This window comes from Cygnus atratus, chromosome 2 (assembly GCF_013377495.2).
Source record: "Cygnus atratus isolate AKBS03 ecotype Queensland, Australia chromosome 2, CAtr_DNAZoo_HiC_assembly, whole genome shotgun sequence".
Lineage (NCBI taxonomy): Eukaryota > Metazoa > Chordata > Aves > Anseriformes > Anatidae > Cygnus > Cygnus atratus.
In genome coordinates this window covers 24080865-24101644 of record NC_066363.1, presented here as the reverse complement: position 1 = coordinate 24101644, position 20780 = coordinate 24080865, and the positions used below count along the sequence as shown (strand labels likewise).

At 37.9% G+C, this 20780-nt stretch overlaps 1 protein-coding gene across 10 annotated transcripts in view; it reads right to left on the bottom strand.

Annotated features, from left to right (window-relative positions):
* Positions 1-20780, bottom strand: part of CDK14 (cyclin dependent kinase 14) — a 332062-nt gene that overhangs the window by 157195 nt on the left and 154087 nt on the right. For all 10 annotated transcript variants that reach the window (XM_035545540.2, XM_035545541.2, XM_035545542.2 and 7 more), the window contains 2 exons: positions 19190-19252; positions 4752-4875 (listed from right to left, as the gene is read on the bottom strand). In XM_035545540.2, coding sequence (XP_035401433.1) covers positions 4752-4875; positions 19190-19252 — 187 coding nt within the window. The remainder of the gene's footprint in view (positions 1-4751; positions 4876-19189; positions 19253-20780) is intronic.

Below are 20780 nucleotides of genomic sequence, written 5' to 3'. Positions count from 1 at the left end.
CCTCATGCTCCTCCAGCATCTTTCCTTTTCCTCCTCAACAGCCTGTTGTTGCCTGCCTCCTCCTTCGCCCCAACTTATTTTCCTCCCAGGTGCCTTAAACTCCTCACTGGTGGCAGAGCTGCTGCCATCTAAGACCTTTCAACACTGTAGACCCTCCTGCCTGAGTGGTCACTCAGAAGCACCATCATGACGAGTCAAAGATAATGTGACTGGCAGAGCTTGTCTGTTCCTCTAGTGTTGTCATCTATATTTGCTTCTCCAGTCTTTGGTAGGTATCTTTTAGAGGTCTGAAGTCACACTTAAAAATAAGGGATTGCTGAAATGACAAGTGGTACTGGTTATATGTACCTCATATATAAATAAAACAAAGAATTCTTGAATGATTGTTCAGTATGAATACAAATTACATACTTTAGAAAGGTATTCTGCTTAGAGTAATAATCACCTGATTGCAAGTAACTCTTGGAAAAAAATAAAAGATATTCTTAGTGTTCAGTCTTTGGATTCATGCTCCTATCCACTGCTGTACAGCCACTTGACACTCTAAAATTAACATAAATGCATTTATTCTAGAAACACACCTTGATTTTAAAGCTGCTCAATGATTTTCCTAAAAAAAGGCTCCCAGTTTTTTTTTGTTTTGTTTTGTTTTTTTTTGTTTTTAAAGTCAATACACATCCAAAGGCCAAATAAATACATCTGTGAATAGTGCACAGAAAAGTTTAAAGTGAAGAAATAACTAACCAAAGCCTAAGCAACAGTTACGCAGCCCAGTGTGTGTGGTGGCTAACATTCAGCACAAGGCTCTATTCATTTAAGTTTGTAATTGCTTATGGTGATACTCATTAGAGGTTTATAATACTTTATTTCTACTCAAGACAGACATCTGTACAGGAGAAAATAACCGAAACTACAGACAGCTAGACAAATTCACAGTGCAGGATCAAAAATAATTCTTGCATTTTATTTAATCATTTCATAAGGAAAATTCCTATATACTTTAATTTCCTCTGGAATTTTAATTAGATTGAAGAAAAAAAAATGCAAGAATAGAATTCAAGGACTATTTTTCAGAGCAACAACTATTCAAGAAGTAGTCTTCCCTATTATATCTTCTCAAGAAAGCTATTTTTTATACCTCATCAATTTTTAATTTGATAAAGTCTCTGTGTTCTGTTATCGCTTTTCATTTTACTGCCGAGTCTTCTCATAAATGTTCATTTCATAGCAACTATAGCACAAAGAACAGTAAAGCAAACTCCCGTTCATCTGAACAAAGGCACTCCCACACAGTGGAGTATCTATGTCTGGGAGCTGTGCTATAGAAAAACACATGCCCACGGTTATTCAAAGATTCCACTTCAGCTGCAATGCAATGCACTGGCAGGCATGAATAGCCTTTCTTTTACCTTGTTTATTCAAGAACTATGATCTACTGCAGCCTGCTTTTAAGTATTTGATATCCCACACTGAGGAGATTAAATAAGCCTGATGCCAAATTAAAAACCTTCGGCCAAGCTGTTGATTTTTTATAAACTTGTGAAACAAAATCTGAAGGTCTTGTCCTTAGAGACTAAAAGGCCTTTGCTCTAGGATTTTATATTTATTGTGCTAGCAAAGTCAACGCTATCTCTGTCAGAAACTGATTTCATGATAAGTTCTCTTCTGCCCTGAGTGAATTCTAAAACAAAGCGCCCATTTCTCTAATTTCCATACCACTTCTCATGTAATTAATCAAAAATATAATCTAAATCAACTTCCTTTCCAAGCCATTATCATGAATTAGTCATTTGCAGAAGAAATATGTTAAAAGAAGCAAGACTGTATCTTACATCTTGTTTAAGAAGAGTCTTTCGTACTGGGAAAGTGGAAGATGGGCTCTAACAGTACAGTGTTTCAATAGGTAAACATGCATTCGTGAACATGTTTGTGTGCATGCACATGTTTATGCTCTCATTTCTCATGCCTCCAGTGAAAGAGGTCACAACCCTTCAAACTTTAACCTCATCACGTCTAATTTTTCATCCTGTTTCTCAGAGAAATTTAACCCATCTGGTTTTGAATTTTACAAGTTCATTAGCCATGAAAGAAAATACAGCTTGAAAAAAAATATGGAGTCATATAATCTCCTCTCAGTAAATAAGAGGTGGTTATGCAGGTGTTTCTGTTACATCAAGACAAACTTACAACAGGAAAAAAATCCTCACTACGTTATACATTCACATGCCTATTACTTGGTATTTCTTTCTAGTTTTACTTATACACCTTTATTCTTCATTTCATAAGAATACATAACGGTCAATCTTTAATTCCTGCCAACACAAAGCTGAGAAAATATTGCCTTTGATGTCAGCAAAAGAACATTAGCCTCATGCTGCACTGAGGTACAAAAAAGTCCTCAGAAGCAAGAGCTCCATTTCCTACTACAACAAGGTGAAAGCACATAGGGAACATAAATGTCCCAAGCTTTCTTATATTCTACTGAACATCAGCCAACACAACCAGTGGTCAGTTGCACGTCTGAGCTGGGCATCACATTGACCGGTTCACATTTCCAACAAAGAATTTAGCAGTGCTGGGGAAAGGTTTTTTTGTTTGTTTTCTTAAAAACACATCTGAAAAGTTTGAAGGCCTCCTGTCCCCAGCCACAAAAGGAAGGCTACTGGACCAAGCTCAAGGAAAGGGCTGGCTACTGTGGAATTAAGCAACGGTCACTGAATTTTTCAAATTTCTAATTTTCTCTTCATTTTTAACAGGTTTTCCAGGGATTTCACTTAACATTATAATAAAACATAAAGAACTAAGAGTTATTGCTCTGATGCTTCATGTTTGTCAAATTGCTTGGATAGAACTTCATTATACCACACATGGAGCAGGATTTAACCCACAAATTTAACCAAAGTAGGACTATTAACTTTATTTGAGTACTGGTAATATACAGCAATGTCTTGCAGTCCTAGATGAGGATCAGCATGACTATGTACACTAACTGATTTAAAATGGGTTTCTAGCCCAAGAGAGACTACAGTCAGAGAAACAACTAAAAACATGAAATTATAACAGATTGACTATATCTGTATCTGATAGATGATTATTTTATTATTATTATTATATATTTATATTATATTATTATTATTTTATTATTAATATAGTTGAATATTTTCAAGAGAGATATTTTCAAAAGATTAATTCTTCTTGAATGACATTTCTCTTTTTTAATTTTTTAATAGCTTCAAATTGGCCATATAGCTTGAGGGGTGGGGAAGAAATAAAGGAAAAAAAAAAGCATCATATGAGACACTGTACATAACAAAGGAGTTTGTAAGGTCAGAGTTTTCAGTATCCTCCAAAGCTGGAGCACTGTCATAATAATCTCTTGAAGGATTTATAATATGGGGATATTTGGGATTCAGATAACTGTACAGTGTATTATACACAACAACAATACAACAAAACTATCTATTTCAAACAGCACACCATCAACATAAGACTAATTCATACTTCACTGCAAACAAAAACACTTAATGATTTGTTTGTTTCAAGTATTTAAGAAATGAAATATTATAGTAAAATACAAGATGCAGGAATGTTTTTTTTAAGTGTTTCTTTAAGAAACTTTTGGCATCCTCCAGGTTTTGAAAAACAGCCACAGAAAATGGTATGTAAAAATAAATTATTCTTGTTTCTAATACTGTTTCTTTAATCACCTCACAATCAAGTTCTTGTGGAGCGTCCACCTGAGTTTCTGCTCTGTTCTCCAGCACAGCAAATACATACTGAGCTGTTAATTGCAGTAATACTAATTAAAAGACAAAAAACAGGACTACTTTAACAGTGAAATTGCCAATTAGCACATAAGGCTTCCTCATTACTGCTGGTGAATGAAATGAGAAGCCTGATGTGGATAGCAGTCATAAAAATAAAAGACATTTGAAAAAATTGATAGGTCATATTTTCAGCTTACTTCAGAAGTTCTGCTGGAGTCAGTAGCTGAGAAGTTGACCTATTGGAAAAAGAGAAATTCCTACAACATTTTTGGAAAATCACTAAAGAAAAATATTGCCATTTGCCATATCTGCATTCACGATGACTTTCAGAAGGATTACATCTCCAGTGTAGCCACTAAAAAGTATTTAAAGATCAAAATTTAAAAAATATATATATCACAAAAGGGCTAACCTTTCAGTGGACAATTTCTCCTGCTTCTATACTTCACATATGGCTTTTCCCCATAAGGGACTAAGAATGGATACTGAAAGCAGTCCAGATGATCTTAGCTTCCTTTTATCTTTAGAAAGAATAAATATTCTTAAATCTTTCAGTCTCTTTCAATCAATCATCATTTTATGAAAGTTAATCCTACTTCCAGATCTCCACAACCCGAGAGCTGCTTGCACAAAGTGACTGTGCTCTTCACATATTCTGTATTTCCTCAGTTCTCTCTCTCTCAATCTCTCTTTTCAAAGGTTCTGAATTTTAATTCAGAGGTCTCATGGCAAGTAAAACTGAAATACTTCCAGCATTATTTTCCTGGTGAGAACAGGAGTATATATTTGTTTTTCACTTGCTGCCTTTTAATCAAACATTTTGTTGACCATAATCAATTTCTTTGCTCAGGAGAAAAATGTGCAATTATCTACAATGAAGAAGGTGTGTCTAAGGAATAGGGTGGGGGGAAGAGAAATCAATGGAACCATCTGTCTGACATTCCTACAACATTATAAGAGACTTGTAATTAACTGCTTGCCTACCAAAGTCTGCCAGCTTTAACTCCCCCGTGTCACTGATCAGAAGATTCTGTGGTTTCAGGTCCCTGTGCAAAATGTAACGCTGGTGGATGTAAGACAGTCCTCGCAGCAACTGAAATAAAAATAACTGAAAAAGAGGGGGACAAAAAATGACCTCTGTTAATATTTTGCATATAACCACAGCTGATTTCTTCACAATATGCAGGGTGCTTGCATATTGTGGTAACATTGTGTTAGAATTCCTCCCAAATTGCGTAATTCCCCACCCAAATTGAACACAATGAAATTTCAATCTAAAAAATATGTACTTTGCAAGGACTAACCCCATTCTCCAAGCCCTACTATACTGTAGATTCAATTTGCCTTCTTTAAAAAGAACAAGAGCAATATACCCATGTGCAGAAGGCTCGATTTCTACTAAATTATAATTATATTCCATTTACCCATATGGCCTTAAAGATTAGGTGGTAGCCTGAAGACAGATGTGTATCTTCCCTAATTATAGGAAACAACAGCACAGGGTGGATAGGGATGGGGAGATAAGGCTGGGGGATGGGACTGGAGCTAAAACAAAGAAATTAATAGAATAACAATAATGCCTGTGTACCCAAGGTAATCTGTAAGTATGAGAGGTTTTCCCCTTCAAAGTCTTTCATGGGAGTTGCTTATGTATATTTCATTAAGAAATGACAATTCACACTGAACAAAAAGATTACTCTTTAAACCTAATTATAATAGTCTTAAGTTTAAATAAGAACCTAACTCATTTCCCACGTTTTTTTGTTGTTGTTGTTTTGTTTTTGATTTTAACTCTTCACTGTACTCTGCAAATGCTTTCCCTAGAACTAAGCACTGATGTTTTGTATTTTCGTAATTTACAATTATGAACAAAGAGTTGGATGATGGAGATCTTTTGTCCTCCCCTTTTCAACTCCTCTCCCATCATTCTCCTGCACTCTTCTAGTGGCACCTGCTGTAAAAGGCTGTAAATCATTCACTAGCAGATATCTGTCAATACAAAGGGTGATTAATTGTTTCCTAGGAGTTTTCTTTGCAGTTTTGAAAAATCTCTCCTAATACATAGATCATTCCTATTGCCTGAAATATTTAAAGAAGTACTACAGTTCCCGAGTTGGAACAGAACAAGCATTTGTAATGCCCAAAATGGAAGATTCAAGAGTGGATGGACCTCACGCCTCACAGCTCACCAGCTGGTGAAACATGCTCCCCTGGAAGCTGTGGAAACCACACCAAAGATTTGGGAAAAGTCAACCTGAGCACATAACAATCTCTAATTAACTTGCAATGCAAGCATCCTATTTAGTGACTGCTGAAGTGAGGAGACAATATAAAAGGGGTTACAAAATCTGATTATAGAAGAGAATAAAGGCTGACATGAAAGAAACAGAAATGTCATGTTACTGAAGTTGAAATGAATTTAATTGCATTTCATTTTTTCCCCAAGTGCAGACACAATACACTGTACGTGTAGCTATTTAGCCAGGGCACAAAGAGCCATATCAATCACCTTCTTGCCAGGGTAGAGTCTAACAATGTGCTGAGGAAACTTAAGAGCAAAATACAGAAACAAAAGAAAGAATAGCAGGAAAGTCATAAGTAACACGCACATTCCTTTTTGAATTGTGGTTAAAATGGAACTCACAGTACACAAAAACTATTTTAAAGGCAGGAAGCAGAAATGGCTTTCATTACAGCCTTAAAATATAAGTTAAATTCTACTAAATGACTTCCAACTTCTTTTCATAAAAGATATGGAAAATAGCCATTTTGCTAAACTAACTCAATGACATTAAACTTCAACTGTTATTTTCAGCATCGTTATCTTACAGAACTGTCATCTTTATAATTCAAAATATATTAATTAATGCAGCCTTTCATTTGGCTTTAATGCAAAGCATCAAGTGATTTGACACATTGTACTAAGAAAAAAAACAACAGCAATTTCATAGCTAAACAGAATAAACATCTGCTCTTGAGGACAGCTTTGGAGCATAGGTTTGTTCCAAACTTCTAGACATGTTTCTCATGAAGGACTTCCACAAAAGTCACTTAACTCTCTCACATACACTGTGTGAATTGCTTCCTCCTTGAAGGAAGATCATGAAATAGAAGGGGAAAAATCTCCTTGAACTCTTTACAGGGTAAACTTTGTCAAGTTTTGTTGTTTTCTCCTTTCCCCATTAGCAATTTTTTTTTTTTTTACTTTGGTGATACTAAAACGTGAGAAGATTTTTCACGGGTTCATGAGAGGCAGGTCCTTCCTGACCAACCTCATCTCCTTCTATGACCAGGTGACCCACCTGGTGAGTGAGGGAAAGCCTGTTGACATAGTCTACCTAGACTTCAGCAAAGCCTTTGACACAATCTCCCACAGTATCCTTCTGGAGAAGCTGGCAATCCATGGCTTGGACAGGTACACTCTTTGCTGGGTTAAAAACTGGCTGGATGGCCGGGCCCAGAGAGTGGTGGTGAACAAAGTGAAATCCAGCTGGTGACCGGTCACCAGTGGTGATCCCCAGGGGTCTGTGTTGGGACCCATCCTCTTTAATATCTTTATTGATGACTTGGATGAGGGAAATGAGTGCACCCTCAGTAAGTCTGCAGATGACACCAAGCTGGGGGGAAGTGTCAATCTGCTGGAGAGTAGGAAGGCCCTGCAGAGGGTCCTGGACAGGATGGGTCGATGGGCAGAGGCCAATGGGATGAGGTTCAACATGGCTACAGGCCAGGTCCTGCACTTGGGTCACAACAACCCCACGCAGTGCTACAGGCTTGGGGGAGAGTGGCTGGAAAGCTGTGCAGAGGAAAAGCATCTGGGGGTGCTGATTGATGCTCACCCGAACATGAGCTGGCAGTGTGCCCAGGTGGCCAAGAAGGCCAACGGCATCCTGGCTTGTATCAGGAATAGTGCAGCCAGCAGGACCAGGGAGGTGATCGTCCCCCTGCACTCTGCTCTGGTGAGGCCGCACCTCGAGTACTGTGTTCAGCTTTGGGCCCCTCACTACAAGAAGGACATCGAGGCCCTGGAACGTGTCCAGAAAAGGGCTACGAAGCTGGTGAAGGGCCTGCAGCACAAGTCCTGTGAGGAGTGGCTGAGGGCACTGGGGTTGTTTAGTCTGGAGAAGAGGAGGCTCAGGGGAGACATTACTGCTCTCTACAGCTACCTGAAAGGAAGCTGTGGGGAGCTGGGGGTTGGCCTCTTCTCACAGGTGATAGGACTAGGGGGAATGGCCTCAAGCTGCACCATGGGAGGTTCAGGTTGGAAAAAATTTATTCTCAAAGTGGTTAGGCATTGGAACAGGCTGCCCAGGGGAGTGGTGGAGTCACTGTCCCTGGAAGTGTTTAAGGAAGGGGTAGATGTGGTACTTAGGGACACGGTCAGGACCCTGAACTTCTAAAGAGTGAACTTCAAGCTACTTAAAGCCTAGTGGATGAGATTCCCTGGAACACTGTCCATAGGGACAAAGGAGCTGAACAGAGCTGGCAACTCTTTAAGGATGTTTTCCTTAGAGCACAAGAACTCTGCAGCAAGGTGCTACACCTGGGTCGGGGCAATCCCAGACATGAGCACTGACGTGGAGCAGAACACATTGAGAGCATCCTTGCAGAGAAAGACTTGGGAGTTGTAGTGGACAAAAAGCTCAACATGAGCCAGCAGTGTGTGCTTGCAGCCCAGAAGGCCAACTGCATCTGGGGCTGCATCAAGAGAGGAGCGGCCAGCAGGTTGAGGGATGTGACTCTGCCCCTCTACTCTGCCCTTGTAAGGCCTTACTTGGAGTGTTGTGTCCAGGTTTGGGAACCCTGGCACAAGAAGGTTGTTGATCTGTTAGAGTGGGTCCAGAGGAGGGCTATGAAGTCTTTTCCAGCCTTAAGAATTCTATGATTCTATTATTTAAGTAAAAATACAAACCTAAGTCCTGGCTGTAGAACATTTTGCAAACTGTGTGCCCTTTGAGATTGTTTGGAAAGCAAGAATAGCAGAAGAGCCTCTCTATGTTCAAGTGTTCCCTACTCCACAAGAAGAAAAAATGAACTGGAAAGAATCATTTCTGAAGCCTCAGGAAATAGTTTTGCCTCCTCTCAGACAAGATCCCTCTGCTGTCTTTGAGGAAAGCTCTCCCTGAGAAACCTCTCTGCTTCCCTTCTGCTGCTTGTGAAAGTAGAAATGTTACAGAAGATATTTGTGGTTCTTGAGCTTATATGTTACTAGCTTTTATATTTGCATCATCGTAAACAAAGCTATATAACCATCAAATAACCTCTGATAAACAAACTACTTGTATACTGTTTGCAGTTTATTAGTGAGAAGGGCACTTTAGCAATAAAATGAAAGACTCATAAAATGGCAAGAGTCATTGTGATGAAAATTGGAATAGAGAAAAAAGAGAAGTGAGGTTAGTCTATAGCAATCAGGGTTTTGGCATGGTTTCATCTCGCAGGAGAACACCTAACAGTTTTACATTCAGACAGTATGTATATTTGTGTTTCAGGCCTTGTTTATTGAAGATACCTGTAAAAACAAACAAACAAACAAACAAACAAAAAAATCTTTTCTACCCTAACAGTTACACAGCTTTCACTTTAGTCTGAACTACATATTCTAATGAAGAATTTTCATTGTCACAATGAGAAAACTGCACATAGGTCAAAGCTAATCTGGAGTTTATGGACTGTGATTATTAACTGTCCTTGAAACTTACAAGAGAAAAACCTCAATTACACAAAAATAGCAGCACCTACAACAAATAAACATAGTCTTTAAGGTATAAGTCCTGGATGGCCACTTGAGCTACACAGAACATTTGACCAAATGCCTGTTTAAACCAATGGAATTTTTGAAAGACTTGCCAGCTGCCTTGATTAACAGCTCTGCTTTCATGGTGTTTTTCATGAGTCTGGGCAAGGGTACAAGCTAGACCATTAAATGCACACATCTAACAGCTGCAAGATGGATCACATGCAGCAACATGCTTTACTATCTTGTTGGCCTCTGAATGTCACATAGGATCTTGAGCTCTTCTCATCCAAATGAGCTTGTAAACTAAACACTGACACAGGCCATCCAAAACACATCTAAGGGGACTGATGGGAGTTAATGCTTTCTGACTTTGGTTCAGGCAGCTCTGACTAATCTAATGATAAAGGGGGATGCTCATGTACAGATCATCTGTGTAGAACTGCTTAGATGACTCCACATCATTGCTCTCCATTCCCAGAGATGGTAAAGAGAGTTCCTGGCAAAGGATGCTGGGGTACATGAAAAGCAGGAAGAAATTCACAACATGCCCAGAGAGATCCTTCAGGAAATGTAGCATTTCCACACAGTATCTGCTGAGGCACCAAGGACCCCAATGACAGTACGGATGCTGCCCAAGAGGGCAGGCTAATAAGCCCTTTAAGGGACTTTTCTCAGTGAGGAACAATCTTTTCCTGATGGCACAGAATGATTTCTGAATGATTTCTTGCATTTGAGCTCCCTTACCACATGTTTTATCGTGGGAATAAAGGACCTGGCCCTAGATACAAAAGTAGAAAGCTACATGGAAACTTTTAGACAACAGAAGATGCACAGAAGTCCAACTCTTTGCTCTGTTCTCTCTGCAGCAAAAGAACACAAATGGAGCTGAGCTAAGCTGGACCTTGAGTGGTTCAGAAGAAAGCTGAAAGCAAGACAAGATTAATGTGTCACTCCTTTAGCAAGCTCATATTGCTGTATTAGCATAGTTACTTTTGAAAAGTAATACACCATACTGCACAAACTTTATCATCACTCGTCACCAATAACACAAATGCTCCTGCTTGCTGTACGTATTAAAGCACACCAGCTGGGTATCACATAATCATTTGAATTCTCTAGTGTGTATTCAGAATCAATCCATATCATACTCAGTCTTAATAGGCCATCAAATCTAAAAATACCTGTAAAAGTAACCCAACCCGGGACACCTCATGCTTGCAACCAACATACTTCTCCCTATCCTCCAGAGGATAATACAGGCTTCTGTGAATTACTAGCTACTTACAAAGGCAAAAGGAGGTAATGAATCCACGCAGTACAATCACACAGCCTTAGAAATAAACTCAACTAAACATTATGCTCAGCTAGGTTTGGGTTTACTATGTTGTTTGGGAATTTTAGATCTAGTTGTTTTAAACCAATGCAATACAAAAAAACCTAGCTGGTAAGATGTATTATCACCGAGGCAACGAGAAATATATCTGTGTGACTTTGGCTAGCAAGTCAAAAGCTATTGAAGCATTTTTATTTATTTATTTATTTATTTTTACCACTGCTGGTTTGCTATTCTGTTCTCTCCTTCCAAACAGTATAATACCCACAAGATAAAATGCAACTGTTCACTTCTAACAATGTCCTGGGGAAATACTGAACTTTTTAGGTGAAAGCTTTGTACACTCTCTTGCTTAAATAGTCACAAGAAAAAATTTCAGGGGCAGTGTTAACTTGATATGAGTTTGCATCCCACAGAATAAAGGAACTTATCTGAATAAAAAATTGTTACCCATTTGAATCAGATTGATTTTGATAATCATAAGCTTTATTTCAATTAAAGGTACTTCTATTTGACCTCCCTGAAACCGAGTTCTCTCAAAAAGAATTTTAAAATACTTCTCTCCAAAAAGCATTTTTAAAAGCTTCTAACTTGCTCCTGCCTTCCTTACATAAGAGTCTTACCAAAGACAGTTTCATGAAGAAATATATAACAATACAGCCACTGGGAAGCAGATCATAGAATTTAAAATATATGTATATGTTATAGACTTTTCCACTTCCTGGCAGCAGAACTGTACAGAAAAGAGACTGTAAAGTGTTAATTGGCTAACTTCTATTCTCTTTGATGTTCTTTTAATCATTCTTTCTCCCCTCTGGGTTCAACTACAGTCATTTGCAAGGAGGAAGGTGTGCTTAATTAACTGAATATAAAGACACTCCCTTATGATCAGTTAGAGTCATCTGCTAATGTTCAATAAGTAGAAGACACTTTCAGATTCTTACTCCTGAATGGCAAAAGTAAAAATAAAATCCAATTCTAATTAAATAATTAAATCTCCTTTTCTCCCTTTCATCAACTCACTCCCATGCTGAACTAGGTCAGGGTGGCAGTTGGTGCCTCAACAGTTTTTAGAGACACAGAAAAAAGTGTTTTCTTCAGCCCTTTTTTTTTTCCATATGTGAACTATGTGGATCATACAGACAATAAATTACACATGCACACACTCATTTCAGTTTAGGGTTTGCACACATTACTCGCTGCAGTAAATATAAAAGTGACATTCTTCTAGCGTGAATTTTAACACACTGATAAAGATTCTGCATTTACTGTTCACAGTTGTGCATATTATCAAATCATTACTTGAAGTGACAAGACTGACATAAAGTAGAGTGAAATGCTGATGCCATATTTAATGTCTGATAACTAAAAAGTCTAATTTAAATAATCAATTCTCAATGCCATGTGTAAAAGACAACCTTAATTTGGCATAACATTATTCTGTCTGCCGTACACCTGCTTGTTCTCTGAATGAGGAATGAAAAATAGCAACTTCTCAACCACATTAAGCAGCCTCACTTCCTACTTAGCATATCTGTTTAAATACATTTTTAATTCAGCTCTACATCAGCAGCATCACTAAATTCAGTGAGTAGGAGACTTCAAAAGCATGACATTAATTTGATTTGCTTCCAGTAATGACCGATAAAATTAAAAGGACCACCATACTATGTATTCACTTTAGAGTAAAAGATTGTTTTTGCCAGATTGCAGGGAGTCAATGAGATGGGTGAAACAAGATATGAAAATTCACCATAGATAGATGGACTATCAGGATTCACCTGCCCAGCTCCAGTGTATCTAAGTCTACAGCAGTCAACCTTCTCGTCAGACACCGCTAGTTACATACACATAGGTGCTCATGTGCCACAACTTCTCCAACATCACTTTGTCCCACATTTGTCCCACACAGATGCAGGGCAGGCCCTGCATGTGGTTCAGTGTAAATCTCCCTCAAAGCACACCGCAAACCAATCATGTGATGGAAAGAAAACAGAAGCACAACAGGGAGGCCACAACCAAAATCCAGGGAAAAAAATATATCATTTGTATCATATTTTTTGGATACTATGCTTTACTTACAAGCATATGTTTTTATATATTACTAATCATGAATGGAGCTTCTGCTTAGCAAGAGCCAGTATGTAATCCTCTGCTACTGCCAAAGTTTCAGCAGCTGCACTTCCAACTCAGTAAGTGTTGTGTAGCTTACATATGTTACCTAATCCTTCCCTGTTCTGAATGCTTCCCTATCCTTTGTGCTTCAGATTATTCTACAACAGTAATCAATTCAACTACAAATATTTATGTTTACAAAAGACATACGATGACAACTACCCGATAGCTTTGACTCAGATTATTAATTTTCATATTAGTCATTAAATGAGCCAAAATTATTCATCTTGTCAAGAACAGATTCTACTTTAAAAACTGCAACCATTAGCTAAGGACAATGTTCACAGCACTGCAGTATGGAGAGGAATAAATGAATACTGCAAGTGACTGAAGTGCCAGAGTAAGCCTGAGATTTCTGATAACATCACATAACGGTCACTGTATTTCAACATTTTCAATTCATCCCGCACTTCATCTTGTTCAGGAGGCCAGTAATAAAACCTTGGTTTAATAAATCCAGTATTTTTGGAATATCCGATTCAGGAGTTTTGTTCATTTTTGTTAACTCAGAGCACTAAAAAGTTGACTGATCTCTTTTTGACCACTTAGCACAGAAAAATGTTATAGCACCCCGTTATGTTCCGATAATGCCTATTAAGTATTTTACTTTTAATCTGTTTTTGTAAAAGTTTTAAGAATGAAACTAGTTGTGCTTTTTTCTTTCTGAATTTTAAGCATATTTGTACCAGAGATTACAGCACTGTCATTGGAAATTCATCACCCACACTTTGCCACAGATATCACATGCCACCTTTAAAGTGAGTTATTTTCTCTGCCTCAGACCTTCAGTCTTATAGTGAGTAAAGACAAGTGTAAAACACACTTCTGAAGGTTGTGGGTGGAGATAGGACTTGGCTGGTTCAGGTTTTGCTTCAAAACATGTCCATAAATTGTACATGGAAGACTGCTGCATCTCTCTTCCTAGGAACAAGGAAGGCTCAGAATTGAGATGGGTAAGAGCTCCTGGTAGAAGGCTAAATATTCCTGTTCCCTACATGCAAAGTTCATCAGCAGGGCCTGCATATTTCTCTTTATTGCTTTCTGGCCCTGGGAAAAGAAAAGGTGTCCAGGGAGAAGAACAAATCAGAGCAGCAATATTAGATGGAAGAAGATCAAACTGGAAGTTCCTTCTCCCTCTGGTCACGGTAGATGATAGGAGCCTTCCAAGCTGCCTGAAGTAAAAGATTTAGCGAGTGATTTTAAGAGACAGAGACAGTTTTTGTCTGGTTGACAACCACGTTGTCACTCAGTCTGGTGTTGTACAGATTGTGGAACAGTGGTTCAGGGGCAAGTGTCTTTTTATTTTGTCAAAGATATTTTATTGAAGTCAAATGCTCATAAAAAGTAATATTAGCTCTAAAGCTGCCAGTAGAGAAAGAAGTGCAGAGAGAAAAAACTACGGATGCTTTTCCCAAAAGACTGCAGCTATTTCAATGCAGCATCACTAATTAAAAAGCAAAACAGCTTTCATAAATATATTTATTTTTAAGGCAGGAATGCAAGCAGGCAATGCAGGCATGACAGATGCGAGCCTGCACTCCACTTGTTCACCAACGATAGGAGTTACAGAAAATGGACTCAACTACAAAACAAACACGTCAAAATGAAAAAATAATCTTATGTGCAGATAAAAATAAAATGCAACTAGGAATGCCATAATATGAAGTAAAAGATGCAGTTAAATAGAGCTATTATTTCAAAGGTAAAAAAAATATTTAAGAACAGTTTTAGCAGTGTGATACATTTTCACAGGATGTGCTGAAGTGCACAGAAAATGTATTTAAAAACTAAACTATAAGTTTACAAAACAAGACCCATTTATAGAGAGCTGCAAACAACGTCTCAGGAGAGCCAAGAAGAAAAGGCTGGGGGAGATGGCCCTGTACCAGACAGAAAGATGCACAAATCAGAATGAAGATTATCATGAAAAACAACTGGCAGAGTCAGTTTGCTGCTGTGACCACTTGAGTTTCTGATGTAGGAAGCAACCCAGATATTTCAAGGGTCCAAGAGGCGTGAGCGGTAGGAGAGGAAGCCTGCAGTACAGATTTCAGTTTGGACCAGAATGAACAGTGTCAGGGGAGTCAGGAGTAAGTCTTGTACCTCCATTTGCCACAGCCACATTTTGGAGCTTGGCAAGCTCCACACAAGAGGCACCTACAAAAGACAGCAGCTCTCAGCTCCATCCAGTCTGCAGCAATAGCTTCCAACAGAAACAGAACGGGGCATAACTTACATGTGGGGCCATGTACTTCAGATACATTGCCTATCTTCACTTTTGGAAAAACTAAAACAGACATCTCCAAAACTAGAGAAGAGGTGTCTGCGCCTACTATAAACCAGGACTTATTTAATCATTATCTTTTTCTCTCCTCACCTCTAGTTGTAATATCACACAGTATATTAACATATGGTTATAAATAAATGGTAGATATACAGGCTTGGTAGCTACCAAAGATGTATACAACTCTGTATTTGGAACTAACAGAATTTGGAGAATCTGTGGACTGAAACTATTACTTTTTTCCAATTTCCCTTCTAGCTAATAGAGAAGTTTCAGGCACCTAACCACACTTTTTTCATCAGGATATTTGGTTTAACATTCTCAGGGACAGGTATACTTAAAACTGTATTAGATAATAGCCTCACAGCCTCACACACAAATTCTTTGAAGGACTTAAATCCTTGTGCTTTTTGTAAGGCTTGGGCCTTCACACAGAAGTAGAAAACTCTGAAATCATGATGTGTGAATACATACACCCCACTAAAAAAGCTAAGCCTAATATGTTAGAAAACAGTATTTTTTTGTTTGCTTAAACATACTGTCCCAAGACTCTTACAACTGCAAATTAAGATGTTCTCTATATTTCCAAATACTTGTAATATTCTGCTTACTCTTTATTTAAAATATTTAAGTGACAGCAAATAGCCTATCTGAAGCCTATCACAAAGAAAGGCAATGTCAAACACAAGACCCAAGGGGACAGCAGTATGTGTGTCCATCAAAGTAATTTGGATTTTTATTCTATTTACAGTTCCTCATCTTAAAGTAGGCCTGAGGGAACAGCATTGTCTTTATCTTGTAAATATGGATAAAATTCAGAAATATAATTAGGATGAACATATGCCATAGAAACCAAAACATAAGCAAATAATGGCTTTGCTTCTGCAAAAGAACTGTTTTACAGGAAATAATGTACAACATTCTTTGGAAAAGGAAAGATTTGGAAAAAGAAAGATTACCTGTTTTTGTATTTGTAATAGCTTGCAACAAGACAGAAAGGAAAGGAATATCCATTAGTAGTCTGCAGTTTCCTCAAGAACAAAATTAAAAGGCAGGGGGCCTTTGGTCACACTGTGAGAGCATCACTGGCTTAACCCCACAGGTTAGCCCCAGAGAGCTGAGACTAATTTGTTGCCACTGGAATTTAATTGCTCAACTGGAAGTTTTTAAAAATGGATCTGTGGATCACATAACCAGTGATTCTGAACGAACATTGTCTACAATTCTGAAACTGAAATTCCTGAAAGACTTCTAGCAAGAAGGGTCTGGCAGGGAGAGAAGGCTAATTAACATGGCTCAGTTCAACCTTTAAATATCAACTAGAGCTCCAGATAGACAACTGCGTCCAGAAGCAAGAACCAAAATAGGTGACAAAGCCTCAGAACCGTGATTACATGCGTTAACAAATTGAGTACAGTGCAACAAAGTGTTAAGATATTATGCAGTAACCATCATATCTCTTCTGCAAGACAAGAGCGATGCAAACTTTTAATTGGCATGTTTGCTGAGATCTGGGAGTTGTTAGTGTTTGTGACTGGGTTCCTTCCTTCCTTTCTGCACAGCCTGTCCCCCCAGTTGAAGAAAACCTTGTGTTCGGCTGAGCAGATATTTTTGACACAGAGCTTGAGAGCAGGTAAAGATTTCACTGAAAAGCCCAGACAGATTGATTCAGTTTTAGATTGGTAGGAGCTCCAAACACCACATTAGATTTTAGTAATTACTATTATAAATTAAAGCTAGCTTTGGCTGCTGGCCTGGTAAGAGATACTACAAAATACATACAATCGATTTTCATTAATATTATTTAACAGAAAATGGTAATTTTATTTCTCCAATGGGATGCTTGTTGCAGAAGGGCAGATTCATCTGCTTCCACTTCCCCATGTTTTCTCCCTTTTATACCAGTTTCCTTTTTATTAATAATACAACTGGCCATTAAAAATATTGAACTAGCAGTACATCAGGCTCTACACTTGGCTACTCAGAGGAATATTTCTAACATGCCCATAAACTTCAGAAGTGTTGCTGAACACTGCTCTTAGATTGTAAAGACAGCTGCAGCAAGCTTGGAAAGGGAAAAGCTGCTGCTGCAGTTCCCTCCCCATTCAGCAGCACCTGTAGAGCAGCTAGCCAGCTTAGCAGCAAAGCTTTCCTGCTAAATCTTCCTTCTGCCTCCACAATTATATATGGTTTCTGCAATAAATCTGCTTTAGAAGACAGGTAACTCAGGATTTAGGGGAGTGATGCATTAGCAAGCCCAATTACCCGTGTAGGCCTATCCTCCTCAAAGACAAGCTCAGTGGGCCCTGATATTGTCAAGAAAAAGTAGTTATGTGAATTATGATGTCCTCTCATTGGGGAACAATTACAGCTACAATGTCTACTGCATATCACATCTTAAGTTATACAGCGCTGCAGCCTTGGAGCATTCCTTTGAGTGTGAAACGGCACAAAGGACTTTCAAAACTAATCTTAGCTTATCCCTAACCTCTCAGAGCCGAATGTACAGGTTTCTATGTAGGGAAATGAAGCACAGAGCCAGTGTTTTAACAAGCGTATTCAGCACATGAAACTAAAGTTATGAAACTGAGCAGTGAAGAAAGCTCAGAAGCTTTAGTCATGGAAAAGCAGGTCCCACCTCACCCACCACCATGTGTCCAAGTCCCACACTCACAGAGGAACTGGGAGGACACCCATGAGTTTTTCCTGTCCACACTACCAAAATGTTCGAGCAACAGTCGTACATTACAAGGATGTTATCTTGCAGCATACACATCATCTGTTTTCAAAAATAATTCTTTTTTTTTTTTTTTTTTTAGCTTGGCCAAACGTGCAATACAGAGGAATTGAACCATTTATTTTTTGATGGTAGTTATTCTTGTTTAATTTAATATACTGCATGTCATTTTTCAGTGAATGAGCACAGAAAATTAATCAATGTTATACAACTAATTGATGTACAACAATGATGAGGTATTGCAAAAAAAAAAAAATCCCCATTTAAAATATTTGTTTTCTTATACTAAACAGGCATTTTGAGTTTTCCAGGGAAAATATATTTATTTTTTCCATGAATTTCTCAATTTTTGTGTTCAGGAAACTAAATACTGGAATAAAATTCTCAGTATGACAAGTGAAGATTTAAGCACTTCCAAAGTAGAACAACAAAGGGAATGATGTCAAAGTGCAAGACAAGTGTAACAAATATCATCTGTGTGATCTATACACAGAAGACACATTCTGCATGTCTGACTGGCTTCCCTTTTATGCTAAAATAATTTGGCTTAATTCCCAGAAAGTAACTGGATCAAGTCTCTACCAATCTATTTATTCATTAAATCCTTCTAATAACGACCCCCTTCCTGCACAGTGATTCTTAATATCTACCTTAGAACATAAGAAAAACAGAATAACTGTGAGATCAGCTACGAAAGTACCTAATCAAAATAAAGGAGGTGAAAAGATTTTATATGTTCATGTAAAAAGTACATTCACCTAATATAACTCACTATAGTTCCCTCAGACTCCGTGAACCTACAATGACTTACCTCACTGAAGATCTAGTACTGACAGCCTAAAATATGTTTGCTTAGGTGCTTTAAGACAGTATTGTTTGTCTTAAGAGCCAATGTTTGAACGAAGGAGAGGGGTTACCAACATTGTAACACTGTTCTTCTGGCTTGGAATCAGTTTTAAAGACTTCTGACAAGTTCTTTTTATAAGAACTTTCAAATATTTTTATTTTAAAGAAAAAATATTAAAAGTACTTCATATGCTGATAATTTTCACTTTAGTTAATGATCAGCTTCAATAAAACCACTGATTGGACTTTTTCTGTACATTCATCATTACTGTGCATGCCTTGAATGTGTGCTCTTTTTGACTCTTACCTTCACATTTTCTGGATGAAGCCCTCCAGGGTGTTTGTCCATGTACTGACATAAATCAGTGTGCTAAAAGAAAGTCAGATGGAAAAATGTGTATTAATATCTGTAAGACTACAATAATAAATATTCTCCTACTTAAGAGTGGAAAGAACAAATGGAAAATAAGATTTCCCTCCTGCCCCTCCACTTACCTTTAGGCTCCTTTTTTTTTTCTTTAAACAATCTTAACTTGACTGATATGAATATTCACCAAATGCAAATTAAATTTATTTTTTTTCCAATGTTCTGTATATAATAAATTAATTATTTGAATCTCAGTATCATTTTATAACTTGTAAGGACCATATCACCATCAATGCCATACAGGTAATATAGGGGTGGAAGAGGAAGAAACTAAGGGAGAACCTCAAATGTTACTCATATTATTCACATTAAAATGTTGCCTTTTAAAATATGAGTTTATGGTGATTCTAAATTAAGATGGTTTAATGGTTTAGAAAATAAATGTCAAAGGCACTGCATATCAGGTTACTCAATGACACTTTTCAGCTCAAAAAGAAGCACACATTATGCACATGTACAGCTATTAATTACAGATACTTTAGCAAACAGCCTCACTGAAGACTCAAACATTTACATTTTCACTTTATAGTCGCATACATTCCCTGCTAATATACCATAAACTCTTTTCAGAAAATAAGTAGACTTGCGATGCATAGATTAATGTTATTCACTGTTATAATACTTATTACTTACTAATAAGCATTTATTATTTTTACTATGGAATCACTATTTTCTCTAAATTCTTCTCTCGTACTTCTTCACTTTCCTACGAGTCAGCAGCACACTGTCAGTGAAGTGGCATTTTGCTTCTCTGATTTGTTTGCACAACTCAGCTTCTGGAATTATATTCAGAATAAACAAGGAAAAAATATGCACTGGATTAACCACCAAAAACTGAGACTGACTCTGCCTTCCACATCTGTTTTCAGAACACATCTGGCAAAAATCATCCTGCATTCCTTGAAAAGCTACTTGGCGATGCCTGCCTCACATACAAAACAGACCGACAAAATATCGGCAGTTTTCAAGGTGAGAGTTTTGGAGAAAACCTGCCTTTGGCATACCAAAGTGGTTTCTCTGTGCAGCATTTCTGAGTCCAAGAACCATTCCAGTGCTCTTTTGGAGATGTATCATATGGTTACACAGGGAAGTTTACATCTGCTAAGATGCAAGATCAATGCTGACCCCAACTGTTGTGTATCATCTTCTCCTCGTCTGAAGTCTTAACCTATGAAAAACGCACTGTACATGTAGAATTAACATTGTAATGACATAAGGTACACTAACTGACTACATTGTGCACTAGCACATTTTTTCAGAAGTTCTGACATGGCTTTAAGATAGCAAGTGTCTCCACTGCAGGATGTTGCTTGGGTCCCAAAATGAACTGTGTGAATCTCACACTGAAACGGATGTACTACATCAAGTACAGCAGAACAGAGCTTCTTCCTAAACACAAGCGACAGTAAGTAATACTTCAATTCATAACTGCTGATATTAGTGAATGGAGTAATAAAGAAAGAAGAGGTCT